Source organism: Alosa sapidissima, chromosome 1, assembly GCF_018492685.1.
Source record: "Alosa sapidissima isolate fAloSap1 chromosome 1, fAloSap1.pri, whole genome shotgun sequence".
NCBI lineage: Eukaryota > Metazoa > Chordata > Actinopteri > Clupeiformes > Clupeidae > Alosa > Alosa sapidissima.
The window spans coordinates 30,175,388-30,189,832 of record NC_055957.1 but is presented as its reverse complement, the minus strand read 5'-3'; the positions used below and the strand labels follow the sequence as shown (position 1 = coordinate 30,189,832).

The window sequence follows — 14,445 nt, the reverse complement described above, 5'->3', positions numbered from 1 at the left end:
TGTGGCTCGCACAATTAGGCTGAGCGATCTGTGTGCAGGCCTGATCACTCTCACTTTCTCTCTCTCTTTCTCTCTCTAGGCCTATCTCCCTCTCTCTGTCTCTCTCTCTCTCATACACACACACACACACACACACACACACACACACACACACACACACACACACACACACAAACACACACACGCATACACTCTCTCTCTCTCTGTCTCTCTCTCTCTCTCTCTCTCATACACACACACACACACACACACACACACACACACACACACACACACACACAAACACACACACGCATACACTCTCTCTCTCTCTCTCTCTCTCTCTCTCTCGCACACAAACACACATTATCTCTCTCTCTCTCTCTCTCTCACACACACACACACATGCACACACACACACACAGACATACACACTCTCTCTCTCTCTCTCTTTCTGAACTATTCAAGGATGACTGATAGCTAGGTTGGTGTATCTGTCTGGTTGCTTGTTTGTTTGTTTTCTTTTTTGTGGTTTTATTTAATTTTTTGCATATTTTGTACTGGTTTAATTGTTTGGGTTTACTGTAGGTGGGTGTTGGGGGAGGTTTTAATATGGGCTGGTTTTACTATAATTTTACCTGGTTTCCTTTTTGACTGTCAATAAAGGAACCCTTAAAGTCTCTCTCTCACACAAACACAAATTATCTCTCTCACATGCGCGCGCGCACACACACATACACACACACACATTCACAGACTCTCTCTCTCTCTCTCTCTCTCTCTCTCTCTCTCTCTCTCTCTCTCACACACACACACACACACACACACACACACACACACTCATTCTCTCTGTCTCTCATACACAGACACAGACTGATTCTCCCAGCCAACTAGTGTCCAATGACGTAATGTTTACTTTGGGTTGGACCAATTGGAGCTCTCCATGCAGCTCTCTCTCCTGACGACAGAAACCGGAGCAATCCAAACCTTTTGGGACAGAGTTAGAGGCACAAGTGTTTATGAGTTTGTCATGTTACGTAAAACAAGCTTTAGTATTAGTATTTATTATTCTTGGGTGTGATTGAATTTCCTTTATTTTTCTGGTACTTTTTCTTTTATATAAAGTGTCTAATGTTTTTCTACCAGAAATTCTAAGTTTTACATACTGTATGTTAAAATAAACTGACCTAATTTTTGCAAGTTCTGTCAGAGGGATAGATTTTTCCACAGCACGAAGCAGCATGTTATTTCAATAGAAACACCCACAAGTGAGTACAACAAAAGCTACCCATGCAGTCAGACCCTGATAAAAAAAACTCCTCTTTGCCTTAATCACACTGTAAGGACTCGAGCAACAGCCACTGCAGTAGGCTGCTCTGTGCAGCCATTTTGTCTGATGAAATAAAAGAGAAAAGTTTCAGTCCGTGGGAGCATTTGCCTTCGCCTCAGACAGGGCTGCTGGGTTTAGCATGCTGTTCTGAACCCCTGGTGAGCACATTTGCTCTCTTTCTCCCTCTTACTCTCTCTCTCTCTCTCTCTCTCTCTCACACACACACACACACACACACACACACCTTCCTGGTTTGGCTGCTGTTGCCTAGAGTGCGTAGTAGGGAAGAGTGTTTTACCCCTCTTCTCCCACTCTCTTTCTTTCTCCACTTGTCTCAGCTGTTGGCAGAGTGAAATATTAATACTCAGAATCAGAAGGAAAAAGGCGGGCTAGAAAAAAATACTTGGATTTTTCATGAGGCCTATATAAGTAGGTCAATGAGACGACCCATTTTTTTACAGTAGCTGATGGAGAGAGTGAGAAAGAATCAGAGGGAGAGAGAGAGACAGTGTGTGTGTGTGCGTGTAAGAGAGAGAGATGTAGAGGGAAAGGGGGGAGGAGAGAAAGGCTGCATGCGTAAAAGAGGGAAAAGATTAAGTGTGAAGAGCGTGCTAGTAGGAGATATGTTCTGCCTGGTGACAGCTGGAGCAGCTGCAAGCCAATCAGACGCTCTGGTTGGAGTGAGTGAGGCGGGCCTTCTTGCATGCTGCCACCTTACTGAAGCGTTTCCACTGGGTCTCCAGGAATAAGTATGTTGATGTGCTGCTCCACACACGCAAAGAATCACGTGCACATTTGCATATCAAAATATGACTAGTGTGCGCTTGGAAAGAGTATGTTGTTTTTTTGTGCGATTTTGCGTGTGTGTGACCATGAGCAGATGAGAGAGCAGAAATGTAAACCTACAAATTGACACTCTGTCCTGTCCTATGTAGGATCATTTTGTGATACCTGGTAAAGGCTTTTTGCTGCATTAGCAGGTGACGACAGAATGTCTGCTTATAAATAAAACACTCCTGCCCTGTCAGTCTGTCACACACACACCTGTGCCAAACGGCCATCTGGCCCAACGCTACTCAACTCAGAGCGACCTGTTCATCTCAGCTCAAGGCCACTCTTTCTGCTCTCTATCCTCTACAACTGATTTATTACTTTTCATTACGTATTGAAGACCTTTCTTTCTTTCTTTCTTTTTTTTTTCTTTCTTTCTTTTTTTCTGTTGTTCATTGTTGTGTTGGCAGCTTGTTGATGCATGATTCATACAGTTTTAATACGTCTCTGAGGTGGAGTTAATTCAAAAGTTGACTAAAAGATGAGTTATCGCTGAACGGAAATCAAGCACAAAAGACAAGAAAGACAAGTTGATTTAGTATTCAAGGTCATTTTTATCTGATATTTTGTTTTGGTTCATGTAACTTTTACCAGTGTCACCATAACAAAAGCTTAATGCTTAATTGATCATGTGTGTGTGTGTGTTACACAGTGCTGCATAATGCTTTGCTATGCTGGTGGACTGTATGAAGCAGCCACAGATTTTGTGTCTGGTTTCTGTGGGTACCCTGTTGCTAGGCAAAGTTAAGCCCCTGACCAATGAACCCTCCCCTCCAGACTCCTGCAGCTCAGCAGCTGTGTGTGGGCAAAAACACACACACACAGACACGCACGCATGCACGCACACACACACGCGCACACACTACTCACCTGTAAGCTTAACGAGTCACCTTTATGTCTGCCAAGTTCCGGGCTAACAAGAGCCGAATCCACAGATGGGTCTTGTTTGGGCTTAGCAGTGTGGCAGCTACCTGATACATTGTACAGAGTGAAGAACAGAGAGAGAGAGAAAGATAGAGAGAGAAAGAGAGAGAGAGAGCATAGGAGCGAGCAATGGAGAGGACCTGTTAGAAGAGTGCTTTGATGTTGAACATCAAAAGAATTAAAGGATAAGAATTCCTGCTCTGTGCCTGTCGTTTTTAGCACATCTCCCTGCCATTTGCCTGGAGTGTGGTTTCTAGACATTAGGCCCCTTACCACAATTCAGCGCTCTCAGTTGTTTTTACACAGTCTCTAACCCTTTCAAAAGCTATCTGACCTTAGCATGAGGAATATGAAACAACTCCTTGTATCAAACTATAAATGCGATTGGCAAATGGGAAAATTTGCGGGCCACAGTGACAGAGCAGTCCATCCTGAAATACTCCACTCCCAATTGTACACTCAAGGAAGTCAATTGATGCTATATAGAGCCTTTCAAGAGAGTTCCATTATCAGCATCATAGTTAACCTTTTTAACATTCCATATGTTATCTTAATGCAGAGGAAGTAGATCGGGAACCAAATAGAATGTTCAAGCATTGTTTTTGTTTTTATTGTTGAAAGGGTCTATAGCTGAGAGGCTTCCATTGTGTCAGTGTGACAGTCCTCGGGCCCGGAGCAGAAAGCCTGCCCTGGGTTAAACACAAATCAATGCTGCTAACAGACCCATTCTCCCACATGAGTAGCTCCGATCAGGCAATCATTGTCTGGGTGGCCATGCTGATGGGACACCACCACAGCACCCTAACCATAAACACACAGCTGGCACTTGGTTATCCATTTAACATCCTCTTTCAAGCATCTACATCCAGAGACATAATGTAACACATATGTTTTGGCTTGATTGTTTTTCTATTATTATTATTATTATTATTATTATTATTATTATATTTTACTCTTAATCATAGCTTCCCATCTACACATATTGTGTTCATCCATACCCCAGTATGTCCAGTTGGTCTTTCTTTTACCCTTGCGCTGTCTAACTCCCCCCATGTCCTGTTGAATGTCTGGCCCTTCAGTGTTGGAGAGGACGTTGTGACGGAGGGGAAGCACCTGCGCATTGGCTCCATGACAATGCCGGCGCCTCCGGAGCGCGTGGCACACCCCTCGTGCGGCCCCGGCTTCGCCGTGCGCTCCCAGTCGCTGCACTCGGTAGGGGGCGGAGGGGAGGAGGACGGCAGCCCCACCTCACGCAAGCAGCCGCCACCCAAACCCCGCCGGGACCCCAACACCAAGCTCAGCATCTCCTCCGAGACGGTGGACCTGGCCTCCTCCACCTGCAGGAGTGGAGACCCGGACAGGTGTGATGGTAAGTCTTAGTCCAGTCGCAATCCAAATACCTTCCTCAGGTAACTGCTAGTGTCTCACTTACATGTATTACCGGTATACACTTACACCACGGCCAAATGAGATCCAGAGCTGACCTTATCAGTCAAAATGAATACAAGTTCTAGAATAGTACAATAATTGGACCCTAAAAAACCTGGCTCTCTCATGTATCTCAACCATGGTGGACCCCTCCAGGCAGGACTTGACCATGTCCAGGGGCGTAAGCAACTCGTCCAAGTTGTGTTGGTGTTTGCCTCAGATAACGTATCATTCCAGCTCTCAATTGGATTCAAACTCAATCACTCTTAGATTACTCTTAGATTAGATCCAGTAAGATCCATAATAATACACAAAGGATTCAAAAGTAGGTCTCCTCTAATCAGAACAGAAACTTTTGTTGACATGTAGTCATGCAGTCCCTTGCAGTCACGTTACCATGAATACCAGTGGCCTGCCATCACATGATAGTTGAGTTATGAATGAGGGCATTTCTGGCTGCAGGCATGATTTGATTTTCGGATGTACACCCCCCCCCCCCCCCCCCCCTTTCTGCTGAGTGACAGGCAATAGTGAAAAATAGAAACACAAACGTTCGGGGTGCTGAGTTGCACACCCCTCCCCAGCCCCACCCCCGTGAATGGAATGCCAAGGTCAGTGGGTTCCTCTTCCCCAGTGAGCGCTCTCACGTCCCGCTGCAGCGTGGCCTGCTTCTCTGGCCCACATAGCCTCCTCCTGAGTCGGAGTCTCAGCCGGAGCTGCTGCGCGCCATTGTAGCTTAAAGGGGTCAGCGCTCCCATTAGCTTCACTCTCTGGAGCTGCGCACAAGGACAGAGCTCGAGCCAGGGGAGCGCTGCTGCTATCTCTGTGATGGAGGGTTTCGGGGGGCCTGGAGCTTTGAGGACACGTAAATTAGGCCTTGACAGGATTAACTGACGGCTTTTTTAACTTTAGATGAGCCGAAACACTTTTGCATCAGCAGGCATTTGGCCACATACACAGTATACAGTGCAGCCTCAAACAAACAAATTAGAAATAATATGGACATACCCATATACACATACATCTATTTGCACAATGCAGCTTGAGAGATTGCTATTGCAGCAGTGAAAAGAATGTTGCAATAGTATAGTTGTATCATCTACTGGAGTGCACCTATACGTGTGCATATGTAATGCTGGGGGAAGCAGCATGTGTGTACATTTAAGGGGATCACAGTGTACACAGATCTTCCTAGGCGCCACGGCAACCATCCCACAGAAACAGAGCCCCCCCTGCTGTTTGTCCAATCAAGGCGTCTGGCAGCAGCATCTGCCAACCAGTGCCTATTTGCCACGGAGTGAGACAACAGCCTCGGCCAATGGGATGCGAGATGTCTAGCAGTTTGACAGCGCGGCAGCCAATGGGCACCGCCATGTGGGGGTGTCCCTCTTTTGAGAGGAGGTTTGCGTGTGCGAAGAGAGATAGATGGGGTGGGGGAGGGACCAGTCAGAGCAGAACCCATTCAGGAGGAGCGATTGACCTAGATTCAGCTCCCCTAGAGGAGAGGGGGGAGAGGGTAGACACATCCGCCAGAGGGGAGGGGGGAGGGAGAGCAGGAGAGATGGAGTGATGGGGTGATTGCAGAGAGTTAAAGAGAGAGAGAGAGCGAGGGAGAGGAGGAGGGGCAAGGATTGTGAGCTCTGAAAAAGATCTCAAGAGCCGCTGTTTTCTTCTCTTAACATAATAAACGTAAACACACACACACTCACACACAAACACGCAACAGCACTGCTTTAGTCAAAACAACATGTGCATGCAACCAGCTGTTCAAACTGGGTTCTGGTCACTTTCATAATGTTTAGTACAGTTTTAAATCCTGTAAATCACATCACATTTTCCAGTAGTGATTGACCTCAGCGTGTACCATAAAAAGCTTCAGGGTAAAATCGGAAAACACCAGGACTTTGCATGTGTGTGTGTATTTGTTTGTTTGTTTGTTTGTTTGTGTGTGTGTGTGTGTGTGTGTGTGTGTGTGTATGTTTCTGAAGGTTTTTGTGTGAGTATATTTGCATGTGCTTGCTTGGTTGTGTACATCAGTATTTGTGTATGTGTGTCAATGCATTTGCATAGGATTGATTGTCTGTGTGCTTTGTGTGTTTGCATATCCATGTATTTTTGCATGCTTGCATGTGTATGTGTATTACATTGCACATGGATATATCTGTATATTGGACAGTGCCGGTGTTTTTGTGTGTGACATTTTGTGTGTATTATGTAAGGGATAATGTATTGTCCGCCGGTAATTATCAGAAAATAAGTCCCGACAGGGTGAACAGAACCCCGACGCGCGCATTATCCCGCTTATTACACGGCTACTTGCCAAAACGAGAAAAGAAACCTAACACAATGAATCTTTAAAAATGATTTTGCTACCGTTTCGTGTCTTCCGCTGACAAAATAAATAGTTCGCCACACAGATAGATTTTGACAGTTTCAGGTGTTGCGTGGCAACGTCTTAGGCCTACTACTAGCTTACTTTCCCTTTAAATGAAATTCCATTGCAATAAGCGAATGGAAATCTTGCGGAGGGATATGAAAGACGTTATGAAAGACGTAATCAACCCGTTGCCATTGACAGCGGTGATTATATACTTTGCCGGTGATTTATATAGATTTAACATAGGCCCGAACGTTGGGAAGGCCCATTCATGTGAATGGAACTTTCTGCAGCACTCTGAAGAGCCGTGTAATAAACACATACTATATGTGTACCCCGAAGCATGTGTGTGTGTGTGTGTCTCTGTGTGTGTGTGCATGTGTGTGTGTGTGTGTGTGTGTGTGTGTGTGTGTGTGTGCTTGTGCTTGTGTGTCCTTGCCGTGCGCACAAGTGGCTTTGTGTTTGTACTTGCGTGTATAGGCACAGAGGTAGAGTCAGAGAAGCCCCTGTGCTGTCTATCTGGTCTGTGAATAATTCAGGGTGTAAAAACCTCCAGTGTACAGTACTAGACACAGTCATTCACTGTCCTCCGTGATTGCGGGGACCTGAGCTCCTCTAGTTCTCTCTCAGCTTGTTTCTCCTCACCCACACTCCTGAAAATGGCTCTCCCATGTCCAGCATCTGGCTTCTGCCCTCTGCCTACTTAACACTCTGCCCACTTTCAGTTTACTGCCCAGATGTTGATCTGCAAAAGTGTTTCCCATATTAGAATCAAGTCAATTAGCAGCGTTCTCTCATCCAAAGCACGTCTGAATCAATGTTAAGGTGCTCTCCATGGCACTGGGCCCTGTAGGTGACAATACTTTCAGTAGATCAGAATGACTGGGAATGACATCAGAATGACTGTGTAATATCTATATCTATAGGCAATTGGGAGCTAACTTAACCTGTGTTTACGTTTTCACCTCTTCTCATAGCTTCTCAGGGCTGCAGTGAGGACTGCAGAAGGGTCCCCCCACCAAAGCCCAAGAGGAACCCCAACACACAGCTGAGCACCTCTTTTGACGAGTCCTATATCAGGTCGCACAGTTCCAAGGGCTCGCCTCCGGCCTCTCGGGAGTCCCTGGCGCCCTCGCCCCCGGAGCCGCAGAGCCCCCCTGGCCGGGACTCGGACTCAGACGAGCCGGTGTACATCGAGATGACGGGCAGTGCGGTGGCGGCGGCGGCAGCGGCCCGTGAGGCCCGCGAGGCCCGGGAGGCTCGGGAGGCCCAGCGCAGCGAGGACGACGAACCCGGCGAGGCCGTGTACGAGGAGATGAAGTACCCGGCGCTGGACGAGCTGGACACAGGGCGCTGGGAGCCCTCGGGCTACCGCTCGCAGTGCGCGACGCCGTGCCTGTCCGAGCTGGGCGAACAGACGCCGCTGTCCAGCCGCTGTAGCACGCCGCGCGGCACGCCGCTCTGCGACATCCCCGCGCCCTTCCCAAACCTGCTTACCCACCGGCCGCCGCTGCTGGTCTTCCCGCCGGCGCCCGCCCAGTGCTCGCCCAACTCGGACGAGTCGCCGCTCACGCCCCTGGACATGGCCAAGCTGCCCATGCTGGAAAACGCCTCCTATAGCAAGTCGCCCACGTCCTCCTCCGGCCTGGAGCATCCCGGCTCCTCGTCGGCGGCCTCCTCCTCCTCTTCCTCGCACCACCACCACCGCCGCGAGCGAGAGCGCGAGCTCACTGCCACCCCCACCATCACCATCTCCGGACGCTCCTCGGCGCCCCCCCTGCCCTGCACCCTCTACAAATCCTCAGCGTCCAGCCATGGCTACCAGCGCAGCCACTCGGCCTGCCCGTCCCCGGTTAGCATGGGCCGCTGCCTGACCCCGCTCAGCCTCATGCGGGCACCCCCCTTCGACGGGCCCTTTCCCGGTGCGGGGCTTCCACGCAGCGCCTCGGCCACGCCGCACGGGAAGGGCTCGCCGCCGCAGGAGGGCAACGGGCGGCTGCATGGCTCCATGCAGAACGTGTCGGTGGGGCGCTCACGCACCCCCACCAGCCCCCTGGACGAACTCACCAACCTGTTCACCACAGGCAGGAACATGCTGAAGAAGAACACCAGCGGCAGAAAGTCCAAAGAGCCGGGAGAGAGTGAGTTCTCGTGTCTGTCTGTCCAATCTTCCATCTTATCTAGCCATCTTATCATCTTATATTCCATCTTATCTTCCATCTTATATTACGTTCAATATACTTCAGCTTGCAGCACTAAAGGTATTAGGAGAGCTTCTCTGATTGCTATGCTGTTGGTCAGACCACTTGTTTACAGTATAAAGTCCTGCCCATTGGTCCACACGTGTCATGCATGGGAGCGAGAGGTGCTGCTGCAGTACTCTTGACTCTGGCCACAGATCTTTGCTGTGTTTGTTCTGCAAGCCTGCTTAATCTGGATGCTGAAAACAGACTGATACAGATCATATGATTTAATCTGCAGAGATTAGGGGCAAAAGCAGCCTGTGTGCCTCTCCAGCCTCGGTTGCAGCATTAAGCCAGCGCGGTGCATTACTTTTAAATATGTAAACATCGCCTTTAAACACAGACAAACGTGCTGCTGCAGTGGGCTCTGCCAGGGCATTGGCTGTGTTGCAGAGTGCAGAGGCACAAATACATCAGGATTGCAGTTGTTTTCAAAGGGCCTGTGAGTCATTTGAATTGCCTTGACGTTCCCAGGCTTGGAGTGGTGCTTGTGTGCTCAGGGAATTTCTTCAAAAGACCACCCCCCCCACACACACTCCTACTGAACTAGATCTCCGTGATCTAGATTCTTGTTAATGAATTGATGCAGCCTGTTTGTTCTTCAGTGGAAGATCAGTGCAGCCTCTCAGTGTGTGCTGCAGTGTTCAACAATGATGGAACGCATCAGTGGTGTTTTTTGTACTGATGAAACATATGTGCTAAAGATCATTCCCATGGATGAATATTGTCTGCAGAGGCAAAGAGATTTTACAAGCAGATGTTAACAACTGTTGGTTGAAATGATGTTACTCCAGAAGCTGGTATTAATATTAGTTGTGATTAAAGCAGGAATTTATTTACCATCAGGTCTTTCATTTTGATTTGGATGAATTTGAACTTGTTTTTGTCACGCACTGTTTGTGGAGAAAGTCAAAGCAGTGACTCCCACACGTGAGTCTTCATTGGAGAGGAAGTGTGCTTCCATATCATGGCAACAGAGGAGGACATTTCCTCATAGAATCGTTCTGTGCCAGAGGGACGGCCAATCAGAGTGCAGGTCACAGCGGCCCCGTGGAATCAGAGGCACTATAACTGGCAGGGCTCCACCTGCTCACACTGCACACTGCTTCATGGTTCCCTTATATATATATATATATATATATATACATACACATACAGGCCTCTTTTTAAATGACTTGCATTATGCTTGCATATATTAATCTGTTCAAAGTCTTACAGACTCAAGCTTGCCATATTGTGTTGCAAGTGCAGTGGCTACAGAAAGAAAGTGTTGCTGCTTTCATGCACTCCCCAGAAATATTTGCTGGACAATAGCATTTGTGTTATGAGCTGGGTCTAAACAAAGTATTAGCACAGCAGTCACTCTTGTCTTGTCTATGCCTTTGGGTGTTGTTACTCCTGTTGTTGTCATGTGACAGGTCTTTTTTTCTGAGGGCTGTTGTTTTCCCCAGTTGTCAGGTGGCTGCTGTGTGTTGTCAGGGGCGATGTCGATAGTGCGTGGCTTCATCTGGTTCAGTGGCAGGTTGCACCTGATTTGCACCTGATTTTCATCCCATGGGGACATGCGATCACCACTGCCATGTGTGGGCTTGGACAATAGTGTCTAAAAACCATGGTTTGTTATAGCTAGTGGATGGCAGCATGACCTATTTAACTGACCAATCAATGCTGTCTTGAATTGTGGATGAAGGACTTGGCCTCATTTACACACACACACACACACACACACACACACACACACACACACATCTGATACCATAACTTGTGCTTTCTTCTGTGTGGTGTGGCAGACAGTGACAAATGTTAAAAAGTGATTAGCATGTGAGATGACTATCAGTGATGGACTATCAGTGATCAGTCTTTAACAAGTTGTTTGTGTGCGTTTTAATGGCAAAATAGTCCTGAAAACCCTGCAGAAAAAAAAAAAATGAAAAAAGTTCAAGATTGGATTTCATCTGTACCTGGTGAAATGGAGACGAAAGCAAGTGCAATTACTATGCACTTATTTCTTCTTGTGATGATCAGTTAAAATCATAAAGGTCTACTAGGCTATGACCACGTTTGCTCCATATGTCCGTAGATTTTTATTTCAGCATATGCAACATTAATTTACCTTTTCATGCACCACAAATACATGTGCACGATACATACACGATCTGACTGACCGTACAATTCAGCGTTGATGATGCAAACATATTTACATGTAATCCTTTGTAGGTTATATCGTCAGTGTATGCTGAAGCGCCACCAAGTGGTTAAATAATGATATCGCAAATGTGCGCCTGTTCAGAAAACTCAAAATTATCAGTTAAGGTCGGGTTGGGCGATACCATTGTATAATTTGATGAAAATGTCAACGTTGTCTTTCAATAATACAATTGTCTGCTAAAATCTATGGACATTAACACCAACGTGTTGCAAGACAATCATTAAAAAATACTATTCTTCTTCACTAGGCGAGTCCAAAGGAAGATGCCACAGTTCCGAGACCAAAAAGGAAGGAAAAGATCGACACCACAAAGAATCAAAGCGAGACATTAAGGAGCGGCACAGCAGCTCCAAAGAGTCGAGACGCGACAGCAAGGATCGGAGCTGCAACGGCATAGAACCTATGCCGCGTCGTGACAGCAAAGACAAGACAGGTAACGTGTCAGAGGCACTCCATAGACAGGATAGCAAGGACAGAACCTGCAACAACGTGGACCTTTTCCAGCGCCGTGACAGCAAAGACCGCGGAAATACCATGAATGAGCTTTTGCCGCGACGTGACAGCAAAGACAGGGGTTGTAATGGAATCGACTGCTTGCCAAGACAGGACAGTAAAGAAATGGTTAGGAATGGAGCCGAGGCGAGGCGCGACGGCAAAGACAGAGGCGGTCATGTCGCAGAGGGCATGTCAAGGCATGAGAGCAAAGAGTCGGTCAGAAATGGACTGGAAGTGAGGCGAAATAGTAAAGAAGGGGGCCGGAAGGATTCGGAGAGCAGACGGGAGTGGGATTGCAAGGAGAGGAGCTCCACGGACACAAAAAGGGAAGGCAAAGACCGTGGTTGCAACTCTGCAGATTTCCATTCGAGGCGTGCCTGCAAAGACAAGGTTGCGCACGTCCCGGAGCCGTTGCCCAGGAACGAGGGTAAAGACAGGGGCAACCATAGCGCAGAGACCACTAAAACTAATGAATGGGAAGGATTGTCTGGGCCACAGGCCATCGGAACACCAAGTCGGCTTGGACGATCCTGTGTTAGTCCCACCATGATGTTGGGAAACACCAGTTCAGGTAGGAACTCATGACGACTGATGTTTTGCTCTGCAATCACGTTGCCTTTGATGCACTTGTGTGTTTTGGTATTAATGCACTCTAATCTCTTGTGATCACCATCTGAAAAATATCCCATAACAGATAGCGTACTCCAACCGATCCATGAATGGACTGTAATAGATAGTTTACCTCTCCCTGCAGAGCTAAAGACAGCGCAGAAGATGGGTCGCTCGCCCTCTACGCCAGTGGCACCGTCTCCACTAGGGACGCCCCAGCGACAACCTCAAGAGCCTCCACAGAGCCAGGTAATGCCGAGATGTTGGTTATGTTTCTACTACTGTAACTTGTGGATGTAGCATCAGTCAGCCAGTGCAACATACAATCATACTGATTTGAGTACTCATCTCCTTTGTTCTCTTGCCCCGTCACTTCAGATGCCACCCATGCCGTGGCTATATGGTGACAGCACAATGATGGAGATGATCGAGCGCAAGCAGCGTCTCTGTCGGGAGATCCGCTCACGGCAGCAGCAGCCCCCACCGCCCCAGCGGCCGCCTCTCCGGAGTCCATGCAAACAGGAGAGCTTGCCCGCACTCCCTGGCTGGAAGAAGAGCAATGGGGCCAAAAAGTACGGGCCCCCTCCGTATCCCAGCCAGACCACGGTCTTTTGGGACACTGCCATCTGAACCTCTGGGCAACACCCCTACGGACTATCTCTGCTAACATGCCATCTCTTTGTAAGGAGGAGGCTGGCAGCTGGCTGAAAAGGGGATGCTTATATCAGAATGAACAGCAGGTGGTTTTTCCATAGCAATATTATGAGGGTCAGGCTTTCCTATCATCATTGTTTATATCTGATATTTTTATATTATAATGTGATTTCTTGTAATATACGTAGCATTAATAGATATTTTCTAAAAAAATAAAATAAACACAATATGTCTAAAGATTATGTAGATGTAGAACAATGAAATGTTTGTTTTATACCTTTTTTGTCTCAGACATTGCTATACGCAACCTAACAGTACCTAGTTACAACGTTGTGTGCTCTCCAAGCCTCTTTTAATTCAGACATCTAAACATTAATTTACTATGCTGAAATGTTACAAACGTACCATATATAATGGATATTTAAAGTCTTTCCCTCAGTGGGATTTCTGTGGTAACTGAAATAGGCCTGGCTGTCTTTTGGTTACCTTTAAACATGTAGGATGCTGTAAGAATGTGCAACCCCAATAAGACAGTTACATTTCCTTTTTATAGAAACATTTCAATTATATACTTGGATTGTTTGAGCTTGTCATGTGATGAGTTATCATAGGCCTAACACAGGCCTTATAACACCTGTTTTGGTGGTTGATACCTAGGCAATTAACTAAATTTAATGGCAGAGTATGGGGTGAGAAGAAAGGAAAGTAAGCATTTATGTATGTCAAGAGAAAAGGAATAGATTACTTTTAATGGAGAGGGGAATAGAAGATGAGAAACCAGCATGTGAGATTGGTGGCTTGTGAACTCAAGCCTGGAGTCAAGGCAGTTTCCTGGGGGGAGTCGGCACCCTTCCCACAGCCTGCACAGTGAAGACACCTGCCCCTCCAGTCAGAGTCCAAGCCCTGTAGCCCTCACACAAACTAATAGCAGAACAATCAATGCTTGAGCTTTCTACACCTTATTACTTTTACTAAGTACTAACTTAATTTTATGCACTTGCTTGTGAGGACGAAAAAGAGAAGAAAAACGTTCCTGATGTTGATATTTTTTGGTACTGTCTAGATGCTGTGCCGTATATTTACGATAGTGTAAGTGTAGGGATCGTATTGTATGACTGACTGAGATCATGTAAGACAATCCAACACCAGCAATTGGCCAACCCCTTTCACCACTGATTATGTAACAGGCACTCATCTGGGGTCTGCTAGCAAAAACCCTCTAATTGTAGCAAGTGGTCTAACCCATAATAAGGGTCAAAGCTGCACTGGGGCATAGTTATTATGCTGCGTTAAAAAAGTCCAAACTAAAATAAAAAAGAACTGCACTACCCATAATCCACCATCACATAGCATTTGGCTGGATACC

At 47.0% G+C, this 14,445-nt stretch overlaps 1 protein-coding gene across 1 annotated transcript in view; it reads left to right on the top strand.

The window, feature by feature from the left end:
* Window positions 1-14,093, top strand: part of nyap2b (neuronal tyrosine-phosphorylated phosphoinositide-3-kinase adaptor 2b) — an 18,357-nt gene extending 4,264 nt beyond the window's left edge. Inside the window, exons 3-7 of the mRNA XM_042099002.1 lie at window positions 4,144-4,433; window positions 7,847-9,010; window positions 11,569-12,387; window positions 12,571-12,674; window positions 12,804-14,093. Coding sequence (XP_041954936.1) covers window positions 4,144-4,433; window positions 7,847-9,010; window positions 11,569-12,387; window positions 12,571-12,674; window positions 12,804-13,055 — 2,629 coding nt within the window. The 3' untranslated portion in view covers window positions 13,056-14,093. The remainder of the gene's footprint in view (window positions 1-4,143; window positions 4,434-7,846; window positions 9,011-11,568; window positions 12,388-12,570; window positions 12,675-12,803) is intronic.
* The last annotated feature ends 352 nt before the right edge of the window (window positions 14,094-14,445 follow it).